The sequence below is a fragment of the Rattus norvegicus genome, chromosome 17 (assembly GCF_021556685.1).
Source record: "Rattus norvegicus strain SHRSP/BbbUtx chromosome 17, alternate assembly SHRSP_T2T, whole genome shotgun sequence".
Lineage (NCBI taxonomy): Eukaryota > Metazoa > Chordata > Mammalia > Rodentia > Muridae > Rattus > Rattus norvegicus.
The window spans coordinates 20,395,392-20,423,228 of NC_141550.1; the positions used below are offsets into that span (position 1 = coordinate 20,395,392).

The 27,837-nt window shown below is 47.5% G+C and overlaps 1 protein-coding gene and 1 long non-coding RNA gene across 4 annotated transcripts in view; one reads left to right on the plus strand and one right to left on the minus strand.

The window, feature by feature from the left end:
* LOC103694056 (proteasome maturation protein pseudogene) overlaps positions 1-12,588 on the plus strand; it is a 78,836-nt gene extending 66,248 nt beyond the window's left edge. The window contains exons 2-6 of one of the 2 annotated variants that reach the window (XM_087591824.1): positions 933-1,029; positions 1,134-1,250; positions 4,987-5,134; positions 7,378-7,497; positions 12,033-12,588. In XM_087591824.1, the coding sequence (XP_087447950.1) occupies positions 1,205-1,250; positions 4,987-5,134; positions 7,378-7,497; positions 12,033-12,132 (414 nt within the window). In that variant the 5' untranslated portion in view covers positions 933-1,029; positions 1,134-1,204 and the 3' untranslated portion in view covers positions 12,133-12,588. The remainder of the gene's footprint in view (positions 1-932; positions 1,030-1,133; positions 1,251-4,986; positions 5,135-7,377; positions 7,498-12,032) is intronic. The other variant, XR_015641531.1, reaches the window with a different exon arrangement.
* On the minus strand, positions 11,873-24,649 carry LOC148000057 (uncharacterized). Of its 2 annotated transcripts, none has more exons than XR_015641533.1 (3): positions 24,124-24,649; positions 22,284-22,456; positions 11,873-12,827 (listed from the first exon to the last, which is right to left on the minus strand). It is a non-coding gene; the product is annotated as an uncharacterized LOC148000057 (long non-coding RNA). The 2 variants fall into 2 exon arrangements; XR_015641532.1 differs by lacking the exon at positions 11,873-12,827 and adding an exon at positions 19,171-20,556.
* Positions 24,650-27,837: the final 3,188 nt, after the last annotated feature.

Genomic DNA, 27,837 nt, shown 5'->3' on the forward strand with positions numbered 1-27,837 from the left:
AAGGACCCTCTTTCATCCCCAGGCTACCCCTCTTCCTCTCAACAGCATGCATTTTCCGGTTAAGCTAATTCTGTGACACATGAACAAAAAGATGACTCTGATTGGAGCTGGCACATGGGCTGTAGGTTTCTTGAGTGACAGGCCTTCCCAGGTTTTCATAGTATCAATCATGGTGTATAATTGATGATGTAGATGCAATCTCTTGACTCACTGGACTGAGAACTTCCGGGGAGCAAGAATTATGCCTCCTCGATCATTTCCTGGGACAGACACCAAGGTAATGTCCCTTTCCACAAACAACACTCAGCACAAGGTGGGGCGATCAAGTTATGTTTGAGCCTGTGACCTCCGAAGTCCCCTGTATCAGAAGCTTAGGTAGCAGCCTGTGATGCTGTGTGGAGGTGGAGGAACCTGTGGAGAGTGAGGAGGAAGGGGTTTCACTGGGAGTCTTAAAGGAGATCTGGGACCTCAGATACTGTCCCTGATGCTTTCTGGCTACCAGGAGGTGAGCAGCTTGCCCCAACATTAGTTCCTACCATGATGTTCGGTCCCGTCACAAGCCCCAAAGTAATGGCCATTGCTGAAACCTTGAGCTGTGGGCTAAGTAAAGCAACCTTTCATCTTTATAAGTTGATTGCTTGGGTATTTTGTCACAGTGGCAGAAGACCATGTAATACAGCAGTTAATCGCCCTACGGTACATTGATCTAACCCTGACTTAGGGGCGAGCTGCAGCATTGGAAGGGAATGTGGTACGTTGTACACTGGCCTCCTGGGAACAAACAATATCTACATCATAACCCCTCGAATTTCTGAACATGTAACCTTATGTAGGAAAAGAAACCTGGCAGAGGTAATCAATTTAGAGATTCCACAATATAAGATCTGGATTATCTGGGTGGTTCCTAAATCCAACAACAAATGTCTCTGCAGATACAGATGAACATAGAGAGAAGAAGAGGTCACAGCAGAGCAATGGATCTCAACCTCCCTAACGCTGCAACCCTTGAATACAGTTCCTCATGTCATGGTGATCCCAACTGCAAAATTATTTTTTTTGCTACTTCATAACTGTAATTTTGTGACTGTTATGAATTATGTAATACAAATATCTGTGTTTTCTGATGGCCTTAGGTGACCCCTGAGGAAAGGTCATTCATCCCCAAAGAGGTCTCAACCCACAGGTTGAGAACTACTGGAGTAGAATGATGCAGACACAAGCTGAGACTTACAGGAGCTTCCTGATGCCAGGTAAGACAAGGAAGGACTCTCCTCTAGAGCCTCCAGAAGAAAGTCTCACACCTAGACTTCAGACTTGAGGATATTGGAACTTGAAGAATCCAAATTTCTACTGTTTTAAATCCCCAAGTTTATGTTAATGAGTTACAACAGCTGCAGGAGATGAACATAGAACATAACTTGCTTTCAAGAAATCCGTGAAAGCCAGGCATGTTGGCTTGCATCTCTAACCCCAGCAATCTGGAGTCAGAGGCAGGTGGATCTCCATGAGTTCAAGGCTAGTCTGGTCTACATAGTGAGCCAGGGCTGTATCGGGAGACTTTATCTCAGTCAACCAACCAACCAAATCCATGAAAACCAACGACTGAATTTACCTCCTGACCTCTGAGAGCCAAGCTGAAGGAGCTCTGTTGAGAGTCCACTCAGAGCATGGATTGTACTGTCGAGAAGGGATGGCTCTTAGGCTAGAGGGTCGGGAGCAGCAAGCACTTACAGTCCTCCACAATTGTGTGATGTAGACCTGCAGCACATGCTGTAGTATGCATGCGAACAGATTACTCCAGGGCTTTCCACTTGGGGACAGAAGAGCACTTCAGAGAGGGAAGTGGGAACACAGAGGACTATCCTTTCACAAGATAGGCCTTTGAGAACCCAACGTTTGACATTTTCAAGGGTTAAAAGAGAAAGGCTTTCTCCTCCCAGTCCAGGAATAGTCAGCAAGTGGATTGGCCCAGTTGCTTCTGGAATATCTTGTGCTGCTGCCTCAGCCTGGGATCCCTTCGCCTCTCGGGGCAACTCAGTCGGTGCAGGTCGTCACAGCGAGGGTAGCAGGGAAAAGCTTGCCAGGAAGATGGGACATAGCAGCCTGCCAAAGCAAGAGCATTACATCCAAATGCTTGTTCAGGATGAGGAAGAGATCCATGCTCTAATATCAGGGTTGGATATGAGCTGCTCAGTAGCTTGCCTATGCTAAGATGCTTATACCAGAAGATGCAAACGTCATATTTTTTGTCTGTCCTTGACACACACACACACACACACACACACACACACTACATTAGACGTGAAAGTTGGAGGCTGCTTGCCCCTCTCGTCTTTCAGTAAAAAAGGAAAGTTGCTGGTAATCAGGCTCAAAGAAAGAAGGTAGACTTGCTGATGAGCAGAATGTGATGATGAGCCCTTCACAGGGTCAAGCCAGCCTGAGAGAAGGTGACAGGAAGCCATCATCTAGTCACCAGCACCCCTGCTGCCAAAGACCTGCTTTACTGAGAAGTGGGCAAGAACGGGAGAGTGCCTGTGGTCTCACCTACTTAAATTTCATACTTGAAGAGGATGGATGGAGCTAAGCGAATTTAATTTAATCATAACACTGACAGCTGGCTGAATGAAACGGAAGGTATTTATGTAGCTTAAAATCCGTTTATAGCTCTCATCCATCCTTTTTTTTCTTTTTCTTTTTCTTTTTTTTTTCTGAGACAGACTCAGTACATCGTCTATGCAAGGCTAAAACACATGATCCTCTTGCCTCTTCCTAGGTACTGCAGGTGTGTATTATTAGGCCTAATGATTCCCCCTCTCCCTATCTTCCTTTCTCCCACTCCACAACTGTGTGTACATATTCATGCATGCAAATGCATGCATGTGGAGGTCAGAGGTCAGCAATGCTGGGTGTCTTGCTCAGTCCTTTGCTCCCTTATGTTTATGAACCAGGACTCGCAGTGTCAGCTAGGCTGGCTGGCCCGTGCATCACGGGGACCCTCCCATCTCTACTTTTCCAGTCAGAATGACAGGGATGCATGGGCATATCGAGCTGGTTGGATTCTGGAGAGTGGAATTCGGTCCCCATCCTTGTGTGACCATTACACAAAGCCATCTCTCCAAACCCCACCGTTTACTTCTTCAACATCCATTTATTGAATGCCCACATCGTACCATGTTATAATTATGCCTACAATTAAGTAGTCCCTTTCTTATACCCCATTATGTGATACCATATATTAATGTATTTTGAGTAACGGGGTGTGTTTGGGTGTTAAAAATGTCTCTCATAGGCTCCTGTAGTTGAACATTTGGTTCCTAGCTGTTGGCTCTGTTTTGCAAGGTTGTGGACTCTTTAGGAGCTGGTCTCTCCTCAGAGGAAGTGGGTCATTGAGCACAGGCCTTGGGGTTTATAGTCTGGCCTGTCTGTTCTCTGCTTTCTGTTCTGTCAAGCTGTGAGGTGAAGACTCCCAGCTGCACATTCCTGCCACACAGGGCCACCTGCCACCATGCCTTCACCGTGGATCATATCCTTCTAAAACTATTGACCAAATTAAACCCTTCTTCTCTTAAGTTGCTTCTTGGTAGGTATTTGGTCACAGTAAGGAGAAAAGTGATGAATACAGAAGGATGTCAGCATTCACCATTCATTTGTTCATTCATTCATCCATCCATCCACCCACCCACCAACTGCCCCTTTAATGGCCATACTATGCCGGGCTATAATCAGGCATGGCTTTCTTAGGATTATACTCACTGTGTGTTTTCATCCTAGTTTGCCTTTGGCCTCTATGATAAAGACTGTGACCAAAAGCATCTCGAGGAGAAAAGGCTTCATTTAGTTTATATGTCCTGATCACAGTCCATCATCAAGAGAGGCCAAGGTAAGAACTCAAGCAAAACAGGAACCTGGAGGCAGGAACTGAGGCAGAGAACATGGAGGAACGCTGCTAACTGGCTTCCTCTCCACAGCTTAGTCAGTCTGCTTTCTTTTATTTTTTTTCTTTTTTTTTTCGGAGCTGGGGACCGAACCCAGGGCCTTGTGCTTGCTAGGCAAGCGCTCTACCACTGAGCTAAATCCCCAACCCCTCAGTCTGCTTTCTTATACCACCCAGATCCACCTGCCCAGAACAGCACTCACCACAGTGCACTGGGCCCTCTTACATCAATTACCAACCAAGAAAACGTCCCACAGACTTGCCTACGGGCCATTGTGATGGAGGCATTTTCTCAGTTGAGGGTCTCTCTTCTCAGGTGACTCTTGCTTGTGTCACATTGACAAAACATCACCAGTACACGTGTCCCATTGCATGCTATGCTGTTGTTTTATGTCCTAGTTTGTTGGCTGTTGGTTTAGGAGGGAGTGCAATAGAATCATTTCACATCAGCTTTGGGTGAGGGGAGCTTACCGCAGTCCAAATGTGATCCACCCAATAACCAGAAAGCAAACACAGAGTCTTGGGATGACCGGAGACCTTGGAAGTGAGCTAACAAAGGACTTAGAAATGAAGTGACACCTGTGACATGATTCAGTTAAGACGTGGCACGGCAAGGAGGGTACTTCATGTCCCACACCCCACAGACAAGGCTGCAACGTTTCATGTCCATCTCTCTGCAACGAGACATAGCTGACCCTGGGATGAGGCTGGGGCAGAGGACATTCTGGTGTTCTGCTTTCCTCAGCCACTCACCCTGCTGATGGAGGAGGCATGGCTCTTCTCTGTGACCTTCATGCAAATAAAGATAAAGGTCAATCTGTGCTTCCTCCCCGCCTACCTATTTCCTTACCTTCCTTTTGATACTTATGTTTGGTTTTGAAGATGGTGTCTTGCTATATAGCCTAGGCTAGCCTTGAATTCAATACATAGCCCAGGTTAGCTCCAATCCCATGAGCCTTTACCTCAGCTTCCCTAGCTCTGAGTTTGTCTTTCTTTCTCATTGTTACATCATCTTGTCAAGAATAGGAATGGTTTCTCTTTTCTTTGCACAGTGAAAGCCTGGCTTGGAACTTGGCACAGAGCCTGGTACATGAGAAGCACTTATCGCATCATAGCTGAATGCAGATCTCTAAACGAGAGCTTCATGGCTTACGTAGGCTGGCCACAGCTGGGATCTCCGCTGATCTCAGGTGACAGGAGGTGGGTGATGCTGAGAGAGCTGTAGTAGGCACAAAGTCTAGGTAAGGGTGGGGGTTGTATATGTCCATGTTGGTCCTGGCAGGGGGATCCTAGGTCTATCATAAACCTGAGTTGATTGAGTTGTTTGTTTACCTGTGACGGAAGATGACCATCCCTTCTTCTGCTTTGAGATACTGTCTTCGAACTGGGAGATCAACATCGGGAAGTTCCTGTGGGACCTTAGTGGACTTACCCCTCTCTGGTCCCTGAGCAGTGTATGGGGACAGGACTTCACAACATGAGGGTGTGGGTCGGAATAGTGGGTGGCAGCCGCGATAAGTGATCGCCCTTTCTAAGTTGCTGTCTGCACTGCTCTTCTCTGAGAGCAGATTCGATACAGAGAAGAGGCTCACAAAGTCAGCCTCACTCCTGAGTCTATTTACCGAGAATTACCCAGAGGGGAGAACATTGGGCGAATTGGACTCAGGATTTATTCTTCCCTTTTTTCTTCCCAATTCTTTCATTTTCTTTTCCCTTTGAGACTCATATAGCCCAGGCTGGCCTTGAACCTGCTTTGCAGTTAAGGATGGCCCTGAACTCTTAATCCTGCTGTCTCTACCTTCTGAGTGCTGGATTTACAGGAATGTGCCACTGTTGTGGAAAAGCCATTTCCAGTCCCTTTCGTTAGAGTGCTTCGGAATAAGAGAAGTCGGATAAAAGGAGGCAGAGACCACCCTACCTCTTTTCTAGTTCAAGCCCCTAATTGCATGATCAGTGACTGACCCTTAAAGCTTTCTTTCACTTCTCTGGGTTGTAATTTCGTCATCTCTTAACCTAGCACCAGAGATCGTGACATATTTTTATTTCACTGTTTCTCGGCAGACATATGGAGAAAGTACAATTTTACATGCAAGTATAAAGAGTTTTGCCTTTCAGACCCCCCCCCCCCCAGGCCTGTGCGCATTTGCTGGTGACACATTATTTGTCATCGTTCTCTTAGCCCTATGCCATTGAGGGGCTTCTTTCTGAAGGGACGGGGGTAATAAATGGTGATACGCGATAGCTAAAGTGGAGATATTTGTCACAGAGCTGTGCGGCTGCTCCCAGGGCTTACCTTTTTCCCCAGTTGCAGGAGCCAGGAGCCCAGATTTCCGACTTCAGAGATGCCTGTGCTTTAATTATAAAGCCAATGAAAATCAAACACTACCTTCTAACGTTGGAGTTAGATGTGAATTGAGTTAATTCATTCTACAGTGCGAATAACTGATAGCAGACCCTTAGCCTAAAGCAGAACAGAGAGTGCGATGAGAGCCAGAGAAGCAGCCCTGTGGGGAAGAAGGGATAATGCCACAGAAGGAGAGAAAAATGGCGCCTCCAGGAGTAAATCCCTCCTTTTTCTCTCCTGAGGCCAACCAGAAACCAGATACAAGGTCTCGGTGCAGACTATCCCAGACTCCCTCGTGACTCAGGGTAATTTTCAACACCAGGACAGGACTACAAAGGTCAGACGAGACTGCCAAGGCCACGCCCAGAGTCTGGAACGGCAGTTCTCAACCTGTGGGTTTGCAAACCTCCATCTTCAAAAATATTTACATTACAATTTGTAACAGTAGCAAAGTTACAGTTCTGAAGTAGCGACGAAATTAATTTTATGGTGGGGGGGGGTCACCATAGCATGAGGAAGGGTGAGAACCACTGCTCTAGAGGGGTTATTTTTTAATGCAAAAAATTGTGGGGGGAGCTACGAAACATTTTACTATAGAGCACGAACATGTATACAGTCTAGCATAAACCATGCAAAGAGAAAAAAAAAACTTCAATTCTAAAATCTCGTCCTCAGTTCCACAAATTTAACGGCATAAAGCACCCTTCCCACTCCCCAAGTAAAAGATTTCAAGATGGCACCCAGGGCAGACTACCGGGGGTAGCTTGCAAAACTAGCAGCTGTGTTCGTTCTGAGCCGAGTTTATGTGAGGGAAGGGGGCTTGGGAGACTTGCCCTTCCCGCCTCGTCTTAAGTCTTGAGGGATAATGCTTCCCTGAAGAATCGGCTTGCTTTATCCAGCTCAGAAGTGGGTTTGGAATCAGTTGCACCCTGCCTAACAGCGATCTGAGCAGCTGTGTGTATGCACGTGCAGTAGCTGGAGTGCACGCGTGAGCACGTGTTCGAACCTGCACGCAAACTGGGAACGGCGTGGGCTGTGCGAAGCCTGCGCTCTTGTTTCCATCTCTGACTTGCAAATGAAGCCTGTTTTCAAAACTCAGTCAGCCTGTGGGAGTGAGAGCCAGAAGATCCGAGGGAGTTTTTCCCACAATGCCTGCTGGGCCCCCGGAAGAAACAAACCTGGTGGTGCATACGGCGCGCGCGGGGAAGCCCATCTCCAGGTGAGGCCGATAAGGGTGATAAATACCATTTGCTGGCACGGGTTCCTAGGACAGAGCTGGCCACAGGAGTCGAGGTCCCCAGGACGTGAGGACCCCTTACAAAGCAGGCATTTATGAACTGGTTTGCTCTCCACTAATTAATTCCCCAGCCATTCACCAACAGTAACAATCCCTTCAATTAGAGGCCGGGGCCCTGGAAAGCCCTGGTGTTTATTGGAACTGACATCTGCATGGCCAAGTGTGACTGTGCTAATACGGAAATGCACAAAGGGAGCCAGAGTCCTCCCCCCAACTCCTGTAACTTTTAAGCAAGGATTTGGCTCTTTAAGGAGTTTTTAATTTGTGGCTTTGCACTTTGGTGGTTAGCTTGTCAGCGCGTTGCATCTGCTTCTCCTCCGTGGGCTCTGATGTTGCCCTGTTCTGGGTTCTGTCATGAGCTCATGAAAGGGACCTCAGACACCCTAGGGACAGAGCCTCAGGAACTAGAGTTAAAGTCTCCTGTGAGCTGCCATGTAGGTGCTGGTAACCAAGTGTGTGTCCTCTTTGCGAGCAGAAAGTGCTTGACAGCTGAGCGGTCTCTTCAGCCCTGGCTGTTGTTGTTGTTGTTGCTGTTGGCGATTTGTTTGTTTCCTGGTATTTTTAGGAAGTTGACTCTCACAATTACCCTATCCTGGGTAGACACCAGGCTAGATGGTACCAGACTGATTAAAGGAGTACACTCTTGACCACTGGGAAAGAGGATTAAACATGAGCAAATTCACAGATCTCTCTGCAAGGCAAGATTAAGACAGGCTGGTGCTAAGAGGAAGCCAGGGATAAGAGGGCAGGGATCCAGGGGAGATGCAGGCAGCTGGCTTGGGCCAGCTTTGTGGAAACCTTGGCTTCCACAGGCATTCACTAGGGGTCCAGAAAGCCAGTCTGGACACAGAAAGGGACCGGGTCATCTGAGGGCACACACTCTGAGGTGAGGGAGGAACTCACTGTGAGGCAGAGCATAGATTTGTCCTATGTAAGAGGATAGAGCTGATCATTTAAGGCTTGGCTGACCAGAGCATTGAATCTGCAATAATTTAGGCAGATGGAGACCAGTGGGATGTGGAAGTTACCTAGGAGAAGCAGGTAAGACAATGAGGTAAGCAAGGGGAACTAGGGCATACAACTTAAGGCTCTGCCTTGTCTTGCCCTTGTAGGACACAATGGTGGTTTGGATATGATTTGAGGATGTTCCCCAAAGTTTTGTGTGCTGACAGCTTGACCCTCAGTGCAATAGACCTTTCAGAGATGGGATCTAGTGGGAGGTAACCAGGTCACTGGGGCACTACCCTAGGAAGAGATTGATGTAGTTCTCTTAGGGCTTAGTTACTTTCCCCAAGAGTGGATGGTTGTAAAGCAGTGAGCCTCACAGGAACTCTCTTGCCTGTTGTTTTGCCACCATCTGCCTCGCACACATTCCCATCGAGACACCACCTTCATGCTGTGGTGTAGGCAGCCACTGTCACCCCTTTCAGCCCCCAAAGCTATGAGAAAAGTAAAGCTCTTTACATGTGCATTCCTTGACCTTGGTGTTTTGTCATAGTAACATCGAACAGGCTCAAGAGGGCTCTGAGAGCAAGGTCCCCTTTCTGCAGTCCCATCTCAGGCCAGGAAGGAGCTAAGCAGGGGACAGCAGCTTTGTGGTTAGAGTCGAGTGTTGAAAAGATGGCGAAAGCTTTATGGAGGACAGACCAGAAAAGGGAGGGCTCAGATGCTAGTTTAGTTAGGAATGTACTTGTCTCGTAGGCATGGAGATCTGAATCTAGTCCCCAACACCCACAGTAAAATTCGTGGGGCGTGATGATATGCACTTGTAATCCCAGCCCTGGGGAGGCAGAGACAGGGAGATCCTGGGCTCACTGGCCACTGGCCTTACCTACTTGGTCAGTTACAGACCAGAGAGAGACTCTGTCTCAAAACCAAACCAAACAAGCAAATAACAAGACAAAACCCAACATTGACAGCTCCCAAGAGGGTCTTCTACTCTTTATGTACGTATGCATTATCTTATGCATGTGCCCCTGCACACATATACACACACATAGTCTCATGCTCACACATGCACATACTCACACATACACTCACGTACATACTCACACACACTCTCACATACACATACATACATAATCACACACAGTCACATGCACATACTCACAGTCACACATGCACGTACGTACACACACTCACACATATACACACTCACACATACACTCACATACACACACATACACACTCACATACACATACACACATAAGTACACACGATCACATACACACTCACACTCACACATATACTCATTCACACATACACTTATACACACTCACGATACACTCACATACACACACTCTCACATACAACCACACACATTCACACTCACACATAAACTCACACACACAAACATACACACACATACACATACACACTCAGACACACATACATACGCTCCCCCCCACAATACACATACACATCTACTCACACACACACACACACACACACTCACATGCACATAACATATATACACACACATTCAAAGAACATGCATGGGGTTATACACAGAGTTAGTACAGAGAGAGAGGGTGCTAGCCCCAGACAGGACGGTTTGAAGGGCTTTAAAGGCAGTAAGCCACCCGATGGTTGATGAACATGGAGCCCTGGATGTGGAAGTTTAGTTCATCCCAGCTCTCCCAGCATAAGGACCTCGTTACAATAGACAGTCTGCGTGTATTTTAAGATCCTGTGTAACACAGGATGCATGTTAACACCAGCTGACCTAGAGAAGGGACCTCAGGCTCTGGGGACCTCAACCTAGTCCTAGACAACTCCCCAGGGGCACCAGGCTGTGAGTCCCTCTGCCCACACACCCATCTTTCCCTGTTTCCTTTTAAGAGGCTTCCAGAACATGTATTTCTCGGATCCTCCTTGAAGCCCGAGAACTCAACTTTTTGGCTTCAATTTCACTTCGTCTTCCTATTGTATCTTGCATTGCCCAACACCCCAGCCTGGCCCTCTCATTCCCTTCTGTCTCCCTCTGGCACTCATGTCATTAACAAAACTCCCCAGACCCTTGCAAAGCCCCTACAGCAGAACTGTCCCAGGAGACAAATGATGGATTTAATAAGCTTCCCCCTAAATGGCCTCAATCCCTTCCAGTTGATTAGGGGGAGAAAACAACCTCGGACTGCAGGACAGTTCCCGGGCAGGAGGTGAGGGAGGGAGAAGAAAGAAAGTCTCCCAGATCCCGGGCCTCAGGGACCAAATTAAGAAAGCGGCACCATTTATTCAAAATCAGATGAATGTCAGCGGAATGTTTGTCAAACAAACTTGTCATTATTTGTCACAATTTGAGGACGTACCCGTCAGTCGTCACACTGGAGCGTGTAACAGCTATTTATAGCTGCCAGCCGAGAGTTTTAACTCATGCGGGGCCAAGGCGCCACGCGGCACAAACAGATTTATTTATAATGATTGCGCGGCTATAAATAGTTTGGTTCGGCAAGCGTCGAAGAACGGCTCTGGAACGTTCTGCCAGTGCCAGCAGCAGGAGGGCTGACAGCGGGGAGATGAATCCTGGGTTTTTTTGTTTGTTTGTTTGTTTTGTTTTGTTTCGTTTCTCTTCTTCTTCCGGGACTCTTTCTGTATGTTCTTGGTCAGGGCACACACCCTTTCCTCAATGTCCCCTTTTGGAAGGGGAGCCGTTTCCAGGAGACCATAGAAGTTACTCACTTAATTAACATCTGCCCGGAGATCTTGCCTTGAAAGGGAGCCCAGTGCGGGGCATTGCGCCCTTTGTGCCCATTGGCGGACAATGAACTAATTACAGTCTCTTTTCTCCCGCAGGGTGGGGGGGCGGGGAGCGCGTTATCCTGTTATTCCAGGGAGCAGGCAACTCTCCAAAGGCTTGTTTATAGCTTCAGATTTAATTTGAACGGCAGCGTCCTCTCTTCCAAAATAAGAGGTTATCAGCAATGTACTAGTTTCTTATGTCAGCAGGACCCCAGCCAAGGAGCAAAGGGGGGAGGGGGGCGCGCAGGGGGAGGGGCCGAGGAGAGGGGCGGGAACACGTATGAATAAACTGAACACCAAAACCACATAGGTACCTCAGTGTAAAATCCGATCATTATAGCATCTGGCACAGGGGCAATAGCTGTCCGCTAGTCAGCCTCCGCCCCTGCCCTCAAGAATACACGCCCATTTATAACATTGAAAAGGCAGGTTTCATACCTCTTCCCAATTCCGTCTGCCAAAGCCGTAGACTCAGCTTTTCACGCAGCTGGTCTCAATTTTATTTTGCGATTTTTTTCTTTTCTTTTCTTTCTTTCTTTCTTTCTTTTTTTTTTTTAAGAGAAAAGGTATGTCCATGAAAAAAGAATTTATTGGATCTTAATTTGCAAGATTAGTTCTGGTTCGTTTTATTGCTGTAATTTAATACTCATAATGATTTTCTGACACATATGTTTTAGCAGCAAGATCTACCTCCTGTTCATTTTTCATTTCGATACAGCTCGAGTAGATTAGGCTGGATGGCACGCGTCAGGGAGTGTGGCAACCCCGCGAGAAACTGGCATCAAACTGCTGCTGCTGCTGCTCCAAGCTGGCAGTGAGGCTCAGCTGGGCACAGGGGACCGGGAGGCAGAAGCAAGAAGCCCAACTTGAAGAGCCATTGCTTTGTTTGTATTTCCAGTCACATTTCTGTCTCAACTTACATCGTCGTCGTCGTCGTCGTCGTCGTCGTCGTCGTCGTCGTCGTCATCATCATCACTACTGTAATTAGTCGGGCCCTATCCAATCAAAAGCTGCAGCATCACCTCTGTTAGTGGTATAGGTTATGGGCACAAACCGAGAGTTTGGTACTCTGGATGTCAAAGAAGGGAAGGCTCTGGAAGTTTCTGCCAAAGGCAGTGTCAGGGCAAGTAGACATCAGTAGCAGAGAGGTGAATCCTGTAAGCGTTTGTCTCTTCCCTGGAACCCTCAGTGCTGCAGGACCCAGAGCATGATCTGCCCGCTCTGAGCCTAGTGTGGGGGGTCCCCATTCTGCGACAATTAAATTCCCTACCTGAATCCCCTTTTGTTTCTGCACAGACACCTTCTGCCATATGTCTTAAGCAGGCTGTCTTAGTTAGGGTTCTTTTGCTGGGAAGAGACACCATGGCCATAGCAACTCTTCTAAAGAAAGAACATTTAATTGGGACTGGCTAACAGTTTCGGGAGTTTAGTCCATTTTTGTCATGGTGGGGAGCATGGTGGTTCACAGGCAGACATGGTGCTAGAGAGGTAGATGAGACTTCTCCATCTTGATCTGCAGGCAGCAAGAAGAGAATCGGCTTGAGTTTCTGAGACCCCAAAGCTTACCTGCTAGGGATGCACGTCCTCCAAAAAAGCCACACCTAGTCCAACAAGGGCACACCTCCTAACAGTGCCATTCCCTATGGGTCAAATCACCATACAGGCTCTCTTGGTAAATACTCGTAGAGTCAAGGCAGGATTCCCTTCTAATGGAATTTGACAGTCTCTCTGGGAGCTTAAGTCATACATTTGCAAGAATGTGCAGATGAAGGTATAACTCGGTGAAAATGACTTGAACAGGAAATTAAGTTAGGGAATCCGGAGCTCATCGTGAAGAATGTACTGGGGCTCCTAATCAAACAAACCCCGAGTCTGGTATAAGGTGATGACAGAGGTACCCAAGGCCAACGTACAGGAAACGCAAGGGCGTAATGCAAACCGAGTTGGGTGGCCAGGTGGGCAACTCCTTGTTTATTATCAGAGAAGCCGTCACCATATCAGCTACTAAGGCTAATCTAACCTGTTACGAGTCCACCTCACAGGAAGCCAAGCAGGACAGACTGTGTTCAGACAGACAGACGCTATGCCAGGGTTCCCCTTCATCCTCTTCCATTTCCACTCAGACTTTGTGAAGACTTCGTACTGTTATTAAGATAATTTTCATCCTTCCCTCCTCCCTTCTCTGTTTTTAAAAAGAGGGGCTCTCAATGTTTAAAATAGGATAGATATTTCCATACCGCTGATACCACATTCATGTTAATTCAAGTAATTTCATGGAGGCATCCCAGGACTAGAGATGTGCTTAGTTAGGGACAGCACCACTAATCTGTGCTGTACAGGATTTCAATCTGATGGCAAGTGCTTTCACTGATTCCTGCCCCTGCGTCATGTCACCTCCCCCTTCTCCCCCACTGCCCAGCTGAGCAAGGCGCACCGTGAACGCGTGAGCAGCTGAGCGTCTTTTTGAGGTAGCTGTTAGGGTTTTTCCCACTATTTCTCTTCTCAGCAGAGAAGGAAACAGAGCCTGAGTGTCTCAAAGGCTTTCTCGGTTGGAGTTTCAAGAGACAGAGTTGGAAAAGAACTATTGTCTCTTTCCTCACAACAAAAAAACCAAACAAACAAAACCAAAAAAAAAAAAATCTTAATACTTGCTAACAATGGGTGTATGTGCCCTCAGGAGGGTTCAGCATGGTGGCTCAGGTGAATGTTCTGGAGGCAGGAATAGGGCTCTGGAACGCTTTCTGAAGAGTTTGTCATAAGCTCTGTCAAGTTTACATTTTGTATAGCACCAATTAATTAATATTATTAACTTTCTGAAGAGTTTCAGCTTTTTAAAAAAGATTTATTTATTAATTTTATGAATATGAGTACACTGTCACTGTCTTCAGACACACCAGAAGAGGGCATCAGACCCCATTACAGATGGCTGTGAGCCACCATGTGGTTGCTGGGAATTGAACTCAGGTCCTCTGGAAGAGCAGTCAGTGCTCTTAGTCAATGCGTCATCTCTCCAGCCCCGAGTTTCAGATTCTTAACAATGTTTTTTTTTTTTAATTCTTTCTCCCCCCACCCCCTTGAGAGAATGTGGGGGGTAGGGAGTTGCGTACATGTCTTTTTCATGCAGGTCTCCTTATTTTTTGAGACGGGGCCTCTCTCTGAACCCAGAATGCACAGGTTCACCTGGATTGGCTGGCCCAGTGGAAGAAGAAAAGATGTGTTTGGTTCATGCTCTCAGGCCATGGTTGCTTGGGTCTGAGACCAGGTCAAACATCATGGCAGAGGGCGTGACTACACAGTAGAGCAAAGCTGCTCACATCATGGCCTCCAGGAAGCAGGCACAGGGGAGGGAGTGGGGAGGATATGGTGGCAAGATGCACCCTTGAAAGCACAACTTCCATGACCTACTTTGTTCAACCAGCCCCTATCCCCTACTGGTTCCTTCTGCTCTGATTGATCCGTTGACTAACCTGCTGATGAGGTTAGCACACCCATTACACAATGCTCTCTCAGTAGTGCCACCAGCTGGGACCAGACACCATCATGAGTCTTTTGATGCTGTCACAGAGGTGGGTCCCACCTGGGAACTCAACTTGCCCCTATTGGAGGTGATGCTTGGCACCAGGTGGGAATCAAGTCCATCACAGGGACAGCTAGGCTGTCTGGCTGTGAACACAGGCAGGTCGGATCTAACCATAGGTACCGGCATGGGTAGTTGCTACACTGGAGGTTTTGAGTGGAAATTTGAGAGGGAGCTATTTATAGATTACTTCTGGTAGGTCAGGTGAGTAGAGACTTAGTCTATTAGAATCAGGAGCTGTCTGCTGTCTAATCCCACAGTCCATATGACTTCGCATTCCTATCCTGGGAAAGATTACTTGCACGTGAAATTATCCCGTTTAATTCATCAGCAGCCTGTGAAGTTCTCAGGGAGGCCCCAGCGAGATTTAAATCACATACTTAAAGTCGCACATCAAAGTGAAGCCTAGCTGGATAACACACATCACTGGTTTCAAATGTCTACAGACACTTCTAGCTCTTACCTCTCATCTCCTGTGATTTGCTGCTGGACTAGTAGCTTTGATTTCCTGTGAGATAAATCATGGCTTCAGTATGCGTAAAGCAAGAGACCCAATCTGGTTCTAGGTGGCACATATTCCTGCCTTGCCTAAGATACCACTAGCCTCAATATATGGGGCCAGGACTTCAAACTGCTTGTGCCTCAGTTTCTTCATCTGCAAAATGGGTGTATGAGTGATGTCTTCACCCCTTTGATTTGCTATAATGGAATGCCAGAGACAGTCATTTATAGAGAAGAAAAAATATTATATATATATATATATATATATATATATATATCTCAGGAGGCTGGGAGATCTAAGAGATCCTCATATATGCTGAGAACTTTCCCACTGCATTAATCATATGTGCTGTGGTTTAGAAGTATCCCCACTTAATAGTACTTTAATAACTGTTAAGAGATTTTAATGGGGGTTGGGGATTTAGCTCAGTGGTAGAGCGCTTGCCTAGGAAGCACAAGGCCCTGGGTTCGGTCCCCAGCTCCGAAAAAAAGAACCAAAAAAAAAAAAAAAAAGAGAGAGATTTTAATGATTTGAATGTAAGTTACAAGAGGGGCATTCATAGTAACAGGATAAAGGATAAATTGCAACGTGTAAGTGTTTCTTCTGACATTAAAAGGCAAATGCAACAATGTTAGACTGACTTCTATATTTGCTCTCTTCTCTGATGATATTAAATTAGGGCTGATTTATGTTTTATAATTATTATTTACATGCTTATTTTTAAAATAGTATTTGTGAATACATATATTAAAATAAATTCTATCATTAAAAAAAAAAAAAAGAAGTGTCCCCAAAGTCTGTGGTCTACAGGCTTGGGTGGGAGCCCATATCTGAATTTAGAGGTGACAGAACCTGTAGGAGGTGGAGCCTAGTGGAGGTCACTGAGGAGGTGTCCAAGGGCAAGGGACCCCAATCTCCTTTCTGTTACCACTTCAATTTCCTGGCTTCCCTGAGGACCTCTTGCACCATACATTGTGACTGTGATGAGAGGTACTGCAGCAGACCCAAAGTGTCAGGGTCCTATAACCATAGAGTGACATAGTTGAAGCTGGGAACTGAGGGACTCTCCCTTGCCCCCAAAATATCTTAGATATTTTGTCAGAGCAATGGAAAAGCTGACGCACACAGTTACGAGGAAGCCTGTCTTCTGCCTCAAGTTACTCCTACTATCATGGGACCCTCCCCTCATGAACTCCTGAATTTAGTCTTAAGGATGCCCCCCCCCAAAGACCCCACCTTCAAATGCCACCAGTGCATTAGTTATGTTCCCAACAGATGAACTTCTAGGAACATGTTCAAACCGCAGCAGGAGTATTAGTCAGGATTCTCCAGGACAAGAGGGGCCTTTCTCTTGAGCTGGCCTCAGGGTGGAAATCCTGACCTCTGCAGGGTAGATGGGCGGGCTGAACACTGAGCGCAGGCCTGAGTAGCAGTGCAGATCTGAAGATTCCAAGCACAGTTCCCACGTCCTCCCGGGTCTGAGGGTTCTGGGGAAATTTGGTTCTTTTTCCTTGAGGATTTCAGTTGGCAGAAGGAGACTCCCATGCAGGGTAATCTAGTTTACTTTGACTATTGACTTCAATAATCTGAGTATTAACCTTTCCCTCAGATTAACTCCATACCCGCACTGGCTGGTTTTGTGTGTCAACTTGACACAAGCTGGAGTTATCACAGAGAAAGGAGCCTCCCTTGAGGAAATGCCTCAATGAGACCCAGCTGTAAGTCATTTTCTCAATTAGTGATCAAGGATGTGAGGGCCCAGCCCATTGTGGGTGGAGCCATCCCTGGGCTGGTGGTCCTGGGTTCTATAAGAAAGCAAGCTGAGCAAGCCAGGGGAAGCAATCCAGTAAGCAGCACCCCTCCATGGCTTCTCCATCAGCTCCTGCCTCCCAAGTTCCTACCCTGTGTGAGTTCTTCTCCTGACTTCCTTTGGTGATGAACAGCAATGTGGAAGTGTGAGCTGAATAAACCCTTTCCTCCCCAACTTGCTTCTTGGTCCTGATGTTTGTGCAGGAATAGGAACCCTGACTAAGACAATACCTATATCTAAGCATTTGACCAAGTACCAGTACTGTGGCTGAGTTGATTCACCAGGACCTGTGGCTGAAATGATCAACTTTCTGGCTTATGAACAGACTAACTGGGCTTTATATACACACAGAGAATGTAGCGAATCTGTTCTCACTAAATTTACCCATCTCTCCTGGGAACAGATGCCCTCTCTCACTGTGAGAGTCCTTGGCGTCAAATATTCCTGAAGTCAGCAGTTCTCTTCTCTTCTCTTCCCTTCCCATTTGCGCTGTAAGAGTCCACAGGTTTCCTGTATGGCAGTCTGCGGCAGAGCCTGGCTGTTGGGCATTGCTTTTCACTGGGGCCCTCAGAGAAGCCCAGGAGGAGAGATGCTCCAAGGAAGGGCAGCTGAGGACAGATTCCCTGGGAACTCTGTTGTTGTTTATACCTTGGCAGGAAGCAAACATCCTCTTTGATTTCCCTGGCATGCATTGCCGAATGCGAAAGCGTATTGGCCTGATTGTGGTCCCTGTTGTGTCCTGGCCTCCCCCAGCCTAGAGGGATTGTCCCAGAATGGGCCTTTCTACTCCTCTGCCCTTGTTGCCTGGCTCCCTTTTAACTCTAAAGTGGTCTCTATCTCTCTGGGACAGCTGTCCCCTGGCTGGCCTCTCCCTACCTGACCAAGGGAGATACCTTTGAGAGTCAGGCTTCATTGCAGTCTCTGTTTAGAGACAGGGCAATTTTCATTTGGCTTTGGGATTAAAAAAACGGGGCTAAATGCAAAAGATCAGAGAGGACAATGGAGAAGGAAATCTGGGGGAGGAAGAAGCCAAAAGGAGGGGTGGGTCCAGGGGATGGGGAGGGGTGGAGATGCCTGTGAGAGAATCAACTCAGCTTTCATCTCTGAGTCTGATCTGTTTTGTGAACCCTAATGGGAAAGGTCATGAATTTTAAAACATGTCTCTCCAGCCGACAGCTCCAGTCATAAAAACCAACCCCTTCTAAAGCTCAGCTGCCACTGGAGGCTGGGCCCAAGGAATTTGCAGACAGGGAGGCAAGGGAGTGCAGGCCCTTGTCAGGAAGCGAGAACAGACCAGCCCGAAGACATCAGCTTGGGCAGGCTCCCAGCTGCATTCGGTGGAGGTCTGCATGCCTGGTCGTCAGCGGTTTTCTCACCTTACAGTGAGGCCTGTCGCTGTCAGTGGCAAAACCACACAGACACCTGCTGCAGCCTCTGCTCCATACACTGACTCCCGGGGTTGGGGAAGGCACAGACCGCTGGGGACTGAGGGGCCTTTCTCACCTGGGTCATGAGCATAGGCTCCCTCAAGAAAGCAAGGGGACACCTCTTCAGTAGCTGTTCTCAAAGGGCAGGTCTTCAGGGTTGCTGAGCCTGCAGCTGGCCATTTTCCTTATGGATTGAATCTCTGGTGGCGGATGGGGGTTGGGGAGTGGGGGGTGGACAGCATTTCTGAAGGGGACTGCAGTGTTTTCTTGGATTGAAAAGTCCATGGTGGTCTTTGTCCTGGGAGCAGTGGGAAACTGTCAGTGTCTCTTTACTCTGTGAAAAGTGCCTGCTTTGACTTTGTTGTGCTACTGTGTAGACCAAAATGGCCCTGTCTCAGCCTCGTAAGGGCTGCAGTTACAGGTGTATACTACTGGGCCTGATCAAGAACTTTCACATTCACGCAAAGAAAAGTCTTAGAGGGTGTGCTACCCGATATTGTCGTTATGTAAAGAAAAAATTGTCTATCACAGCAAAAAAATACATGATACAATATTTATAGTTGTAACCATTTACAGTGTACATTGGAGAGACTCTACCCAGCACACTTGTATTGTGCGGCAGTCGCCATCATTCATCCGTAGAAGGCTTTCATTTCAATCCTTGAACTGTCAAACAATGGCTTCCCAACCCCTCTCCTCAGTTCATCCGTCCTCAGTTCTGTTTTCTATGAGTGTTCTAGATCAGCAGTTCTCAGCCTATCGGTCAGGATCCCTCTGTCAGTCAAATGACCCTGTCGCAGGGTTTGCCTAAGGCCATTGGAAAACATAGATACTTGCATTATGATTCATATCGGTAGCAAAATTACAGTTATGAAGTAGCAATGAGGCAAGGGTCACCGCAGTGTGAGGAACTGTATTAAGGGTCCCAGCGTTAGGAAGGTTGAGAAACTTCTAGATACTTCTTGTGGATAGCATTATGGCTCTGGAATCGACCAACAGGGAAGCCACTGGGTGCAGTGGTAAGGGATTTTCTTATATTTTGGTTGTGAGCCCAGCCTTTAACAGCTGGGCTATCTCTCCAGGCTGATAAGGGATTTTCTAAATGAGGGTACATGGAGTGAAAAGAGGTCCCATCCAAGTGTGGGTGACAGCTAGGCAAAGGGAAACCCCAGGGGGAAATGTTTGCTCTTTGCCTGGCTGCCTTCTGGTCATGCTTGCAGGTTCATCTACCCTGTTGGGGCTCTTGTCATTCTTCTCCAGCCTTCAAACCTAGACTGAAGACCAGAGGCTTTCAGCATCCAACTGGGATGGTCCAGGTATCTTGCTTCATGGACTAAAGAGCTACAGGGGTCTCAGGCTTCTCCAGTATGAAGATAACCATTGTTGGACAACCCAGACCATTTCCTATAAGCCAATCTAGTATATCCCTGTTTAATGTGTATCATTCTGTCTGTTCTATTCCTCAAGTGAGGACACGGATCATACAGAATCAGCCCTTCTGTGATCAGCTTGTTTAACTTCATATAACATCTTCAAGTTGGTTCCCGTGAGAATGTATTTTAAAATGGTGGTAAAAATATAAGGACATGAGGTACTGTTTAATCTTATGAGGTACACTTTAATCTTATAAGCATATGGTTCAGTGGCTGTCCGTAAGTCACAGTGCTGTGTGACCATCAGCTATAAAACTCTCTTTGTCCCTAGCAGAAACTATACCCCCCCACACATGGAAATTCCCCACTTCTCTCTCCAGTCCCAGGAACCTCCGTTTCACTCTTTATCCACGAGTCTGGCTATCCCAATTCTTTTATTCTGAGTTGGGACTCAGAATAGACCAGAAAGGATTCGGAGACTGCCCTCAGAGATAGGGACCAGCACCACACAATTTCACTCCATGGGAGATGGGTCCTCATGGACCGATGGACCCTACAATGGGAAAACAAGGAGCCATCTGAGTCAGCAAGACCCCATGTACCACCAGAGAGGACATGATCCACTGGGGACTGTCTGGGAGGTTTGTCTAGCTGTGGCCAGGGTTACAGGAGCCAAAGAGGCTCTGGGAAGACACCAGAGAGAGCACCCTCTGAAAACCCAACTCTTCATCAAGCTTTCTTGCAGAAGGGGACAGCAAGGCAGGGCTGCCAGCTTGCAGACTGCCTGAGCATCTTTTCTTATCTTGGGAACAGATAACTTTTTCAAAGTTGGAAAACCATCTCTTCCACTTACATGACCCTTGTAGTCAGCCGCATGCTCAATTCTTACTGAAAAACTGGGATGGCAGGAGCATTTCCCCCCTCCCAGGTACAGCTGAGGGAAGGAAAAGGGAGGTGTGTGCAGGGGGTAGAAGTGCTCTGGGATGAGGCTGGTTCGCAGCGAGCCTCATCGTCATCCTCTGCCTCACTGCTGAATTACCTGTCTCTTGTTAATTTTGTTAGCACAACTCCTCTCCCCTGGCCCAAACGGTTTTAAGACATTGTCTTTGGGATCCACGTACTCCGTGGACAGGTATTCCCTTGAGTTTGCTAGGATGAATATCACTGAGTTCACAGTGATGTTCACTCAGGCAACAGGTTTCTCCTGAGGCTTGATAGAAACGCAGAACTGGGAAGTGTAAGCTCACCTGTAAGGACAGATTCTTAAGATGCAGCCTGACTTTATTATTATATTCTATATTATATAGTACTATATATTATAGTCTGCCTATCAGGAAGTGAAAGACCACCTCCCCTGGTTCGTCTAACCCTTCTGACACTGTGACAAAACTCATGCTCAAAGAACTACCCAATCGAGTAACCAAGAAAAACAACCTCATAGTATTTCAATTAAGCATACTTGGACTTGCACTGTGTTCATAGCTATCCTGGGGTGTGTGGGGGCCTCTGGATCACAGGTTGGACATGACTGAAAGATTTAAGATCCATGAGACAGCTGGACCTGGAGGTGTAGGCCCGTGGTACCACCTGGAAGTCCCGCTGAAGCAGGGAGGTCACAAATGCATAAACTCCTACTAATTAATACCCTGGCTCTTTTTAATCTTTGTTTTGTGTTGTTTTACAGACGGTATCTTCAATACACAGTCCTGTGTGGCCTGGAACTTGTTAAGTAGACCAGGCTGGCCCTGAACTTATTATACTCAATTTGCTCTGGCTCTCTAGCGCTGGGATTGCAGGCATGAACATCCACACCACGCTCTGAATAAGAAGTAAAAAAGAGGGTTGAGCATGAAGCTTGCCGGTAGGGTGGTGTCGGCATACATGACATGGCTCAGTCCGTCCTCAGGATTCCTTCCAGTGTCCCTAGCTCCAAACCTCCAGGCTGAGCTTCCTAGCAACGACACATAGTGGGGACACGCTTCCTGCCTTAGAGACCTGCCTGTGCATACCTAGTTCTGCTCCAGGCAGGAGCAGCTACCTTCCCACCTGCTGGCTGGGACCCAGGCACCACTCTTCCCGGTCTGGGAGGAGGGAAGATTCTCTTCCCTTAGGGATGCCCAGGACAGCCAGACATTGAGGCAGGGACACACGGTGGCTTTACAGATCCAGAGCTGTCACCTCGTCAACATTTTAGAAGTGAACGCCCACCCTCGGCCCCACTGCCCCAGCCACGGGGTGGAGTCTGTCTTCAAAGCCTCTGGATTCCTCTCTGCCACCTACCTCACTCAGGCTAACTGTAGGTTTTCGTCCTCAGTAGATCTCGAAGCCAGAGCCCGCGGTCTCTGTCCCTTGGCTCTCAGGTGGCGCTGCAGCTCCAGTTCACATTCACACAGCCCCCAGGCTCTGGTTAGCAAGGGGCGTTCCGAGGAGGGGGGCGGTGAGCGTCCATCTGCCTGCGGACCGCAGGTGGGTGGATTAATTAATGATTACAGACTACTTTGAAAGTTGTGGGGCTAATTATTCAGCCAGTTCTCTCCCTCCCCCCACCTCCCCTTGACAGCCTTTTGTCTCTCTCCCTCATGGGGTGTCCTTTGAAGTGAATGGGAGAGGATGGATAGAGGGTCAGTTAATGGGGTTGGCCACTGCAGATGGCCAGCTCCAGAGGACTGTCTGGATGCTGGGCCCGCTGCAGGAGGCTATTCTCTGCCTAGACCCAGCATGATGAGGCTCTCTTGATCAGAATTGGCTAAGAACCCCAGGCAGCCTTTGCTGCCCCGCCTCCCACCAGGACAGAGTGCATGCTGTTCTTCCTCAGCTTGGAGGTCACCTGAGGCCCTTGGAGTTCTGGGGTTTGTTCCCAACTTGGATCTGAAGTCATTCACTTACTGATTTTTCTCTCCTCTTTCCCAGATTCTAGCCCCACTGGTAGAGCATTGGTAGAACCTGTAGGTACTGCTCCCCTGCCTAGGTCAGACCACTGCAATCCCCAACCCTAAGATGTTATAAAATCTGAAACTTTCTGAGCATCACGTCAGCAATTTTTAAATGTTACTAATTTGGCTAGACATACACATACAAATCCCAGCACTGGGAAGGCTGAGGCAGGGGGATCACAAGTTCTAGGCTAGCCTAGACTATACCGAGAGATTCTGTCTTGAGATGGTTGGTTTTGTACTGTCAACACCAACAAGAGTTAATTGGGAAGAAGGACCCTCAACAGAAGAATTGCCTTGGTCAGATCAGGGATTGCTGTGAGAGATTTCCTTAATTGATGGTTGATGTGGGAGGGACTAGCCCACTGTGGGCGGCACCATCCCTAGGCAGGTTGCTCTGGGCTGTATAACTGAGCATGAGCCAGAGAACAAGCCAGTAATGCGTGCCTCTTCCTGGCTTCTGCTTTAGTTCCTGCTTAGGTGCTGCTCTGAGTTTCCTTAGCGATGGATGACTTATGACCTGGAAGTATAAATGAGACAAACCCTTTCCTCCCCAGACACGAACTAGAACATGTTTCAAAGACGATAAACCAAACAAGCAAAACCTGCAAACAAAGAAACACACATACACGCAAACTCCTGCGATCTTCACCCTTGCCCCAGGCAACAAAGGTTGGGGGATGCACCCCACCCCTGTGGCAGAACTCGTAGCTAACATCCACAAGCCCTAGGTTTAACCTCTGGCACTTCGGTGAATGAATGTGTATTTCAAATCTCTGAGTATTGGGGTTTCAAGTTTTCAGGTCATATTGCATAAATATCCAAGAGTGTAAGATTTTTGAAATGTAATCAAGCATTTTAAGTAAGGAATCTTCAACCCATAGCATGCTAGAGTGAGTGAATCCCAGACCACCACAGCAGTGAGAGCAGGCTGCCCTGCAGAGCGAGAAGGGGGTGCTTTTCCTTTCTTACCAATCAATAAACCCTAATTTTGAAATTAAATGTACTTTTCTTCTATTCCAGAATCTTGAATTGTGCAAACTATTTAAGCCAGAAAAACCCAACAATAAAATAAACATTGTTAACAGTAGGATAATATTTCCACACCCCTACCTGCTTTCAACACTGGGTCTTTTATGCGTCTGTATATACATCAAAAAGAGAGAAGATGAAAACTAGTGGCTTACTTCAGTTCTTGCAGTCTGTCGTGTTTGCTGAAAAAGCTACTCCACACAGATGTCTGAGACAGGAACGAAGACTGGTTCCACAACTGTGTCTAGTCTTGTCAGGAGGAAAGCTCGGAAGCTCCATAAATACAGCAGAATAATGTTCTAAGTGATTGTTTTGCAATTTGCTCAATATCAACGAGCAGACTGGCCCTCTGCCCGTCCTTGCCTCGGGATGTGTTCAGGGCAAAAAAACAGAAGCTGCTTGAAGTCAAAGGCTTTGTAAAAGTTCTAAGCTCTTTGAATAAGGGGTGTTTGGAATCCCAGAGGTAGAGAGAAGAGAAGGAGGGTTTTGAGAACAGCCGTGGGGAGGAGGGATGTGTCCAGGGTTATGAGACTGAGAAAGAGAGCTTGAGAGAGAGGAAGGAAGAGAGGGAAAAAGACAGAGGTGAGGGGATATAAAAGGTGCAGAAGGGATGGCTATTGGCGACTTGGAGATAGATAATAGCTCAGAGATACCAACCGTCCCAGACTCACCCAGAATGCCAAATGCTTGGTCCAGGAATTCGGGGATGTTGGCTGGGATAGTGTAAACTCTGAGGATCAGGGAGGGCTGGAGATGATTCAGGAGCGGACAGAGTTCTGTTGCATTCTGGAGGAAGTTGTTTACCGTGGAGTCCTCCAGGCAGGTACCATTATTGGTAATTATGCCTGAGTTTTTACTGTCCCAGAGGTGGGGGATGCAGTAGGATCTTAGGTGGTTTTAGTTAAGCAGGGCCGTCTGTGCCCGGGAGTGATAACTTCTGATGTCATACTTCTGGACATAACTGTGGTGCAATTAAAGATAAAGAAGGGGTCAGGGCAGTCCGGAACAGTTGACGTTATAAGGACAGACAGAAAGTAAAACTGACTATCAGGGGCTATCGGAGGGGGCCTCCGAGGATGAGATATCTCAGTAGAGACAGAATTTCTTTCTTACGTGGGCACTGTCCATCAACTGTACTTTTCTTTAAATACTCTTTATTTGTATAAGTGTGTGTGTGTGTGTGTGTGTGTGTGTGTGTGTGTGTGTGTGTATTAGTGTCTGCACACGTTGTGATATGGCACATGGATTTGGGAATTGGATCTCTCTATCCACCTCATCAAAACAGTCTTTCTTGTTTCTGCTATGATACATACGCCAAGCCAGCTGGCCCATGGGCTTCAGGCTCATTCTCCTGTCTCCATCCCCCATCTTATCACAGGAGTGCTGGCGTGCGTTACAGATGTCTTCCCTCACATCTGGCACTTTGTGGTTTCCACATGCCATCTCACCAGCCCGAGATCCTGGTCTTAGGATGACTCGGATGTTTTTATGCTCACCCCAAATAAGGAGTGCCCAGCAATGCAAAGAGGGTTGGGGGAAGTGTGGGGAAGGGACCGCCCTGCTTCAGCCTTCCAGTAGGCAGGCGAGGGGAGCCTCAGAATATCATCGACAGCGAAGAAGGTGGCAATCAGATTGGAGTTCGAGCAAGATCCTCATTGCTGCGTGGAAGATGGCTGAACCCAGGAGCAAGGCCCACTCAGGCACGAGTTTCAAGGAAGGGCATCCTTTGCCTGTCTCAGAAGCCGCTGTTATCTCTTCCTGGGGAGCTTTTCTGGGACCCCATGGGCACTGCCATCTGTGGCACACTTTCTTTGGTATGCCTAATACTTTTGTAGTTTTGAGGACTACTGCTCTTATCCTATAGTCTCTCGTGTCTTTGGGAGGTGCTGGGATTAAAACTCACAGCCTTGCATAAGTTAGGCAAGCCCTCCGTCACAGTGACCCCTCAGGTTCTATAGACCACCAGTGACTATAGTCTTAGGTTAGGGGCGGACATCAGAGACAGATCTCTAGTTCTCGTTTTTTCTGTTTCCTGCTCCACTTCTTCCATTTGTTTTCCGTGCAGCTTTGTCTCCAAGCTGAAAACCCTGAAGGAACACAAACAAATAAAACAAAGACAAAGCAAAGAAAAAGCAAAACATCTTCCCTATGCATTCTGTTGACCCACGCTCCCATCAACAAGCAGCCTCTGGCTTTGCTGTGGGCCATTCCTTCCGCTCTCCGGAGGCAGAGTAGTGAGTCTGCGGGCAAGGACAGGTTTGAGGGCTTCCCTCCCCGAATGGGAAGCCTTGCTACCACAAGTATAACCTTCGTTGTTGCATCCGTGAAATAGGGTGTGGTCTCAGTGGATTTCAACAGGATTAAATGAGTTACTAGTTCAGAAGCACTTACCAAAGGTAGCTTGCACAGAGCTGATGCTAAGGTCACGACCTAGACACCGACTTTAAATCCCCAGACGCTGTGGGGTTTGAAAGAAGTGTTATTCATAGTGTCTGAACTACAGCAAGCACACGGTAAATTGCAGTGGTTACTATTGCCATTGAGGTTATTATTTATTTATTATTTATTATTTATTTATTTATTTATTTATAATTGTGAATCAGACACGCGAAAGGTGGCGTGCTATGGTTTGAGTTTGAAAAAAACCGCTATATTCCGTCAACGTGTGAGGCAAAATACATCCCTCCTCCCTTAAAGTGACTCCACTGGGGAGTTTTATGACGAGGGCAAGAAAAGCAGCTCACACACATGAGATGAGAAGCAGTGAGATGGGGTGTGATGGGTCCAGGGTCGGTTCCGGGAAACGAGGTGGTTTCAGCCCTCTTGGCCCCTCCCTGCTGTCTCTCTGTGGCCTTTTCTGGCCTTTACAAGTTGTAGTCCCAGGCACCTATCTGCTTCGGTGTGGGTCTAGTCAGGTGACCTCCCCCAACTCATGTAGGCGGAACAGGACCCTCTGAAAGATAAGGTGACATCCTAGCTCCTAGCATCTCAGATTGTGACTTTATATGGACAAAGGACATTGTTAACACGGTTACAGGTGGTTTCCAGTACGACCCTTGCACAATGGTTATAAATGGCTACTCTTCTCTTTCAGTTTGCATTCACTTGGTTTCATGAGATACAAAGACAAAAAAAAGGTTGTGGTAAGTTTTGCTCAGCTGTAGGCAGATGTGCATATTCTGGGCGTGTCTGAAGTAAATATGTGTAGGTCAGCCGTGTTACACGTACCTTCACTTACAATAGGTTTATTGAAGGTACAGCCCCTTCGTAATTTAGCAATGATCTGTTGTCGGGTCACACCGGAACCGGATGGGCTAGTTCAGCAGCACCCGGGTTCTTATCAAAGGGTGGCCATGTAAAGACAGAGGGCCTTGGGAGAATGGAGGCAAGATGAAAGCAATTTGCCAGCCATGCCAGAGGCTGACAGGAGCTGTAACCCTGCCTTCACCTTGATCTTGGACATTGAGTCACAAGAACCATGAGTGTCCATTTCCGTTGTTTTAATCCACCCAGCTGTTGCCACTTCCTTCAGGCCGCCCTTGGCAGTAAGCATCATCCCGCTGCTGTGCTATAGGAACCAGTTCAGACTCCTTAGCGGGGCATTTGAAGCCCTCCTCCCCCACCCCTTCAAGTACACACAGGAACGCAGAAGACTATTTGAATTTCCACCAGCAAATATGGCTGACAAGTTTACTTGTGATGGAAAGACATCATTTGCTATTTGCCGTGACTCTCTCAGTCTACTAAGATCCCGTGCCCGGAGCGCCTTCTGTTTGCAGCCATCTGCAGCCTAGAGACAATTGATGTGGTGCGGGAGGAGATGTCAGCCAGGAGCAGGGCAGACAGGGGGAATCCAGAGCCAGGGGTCC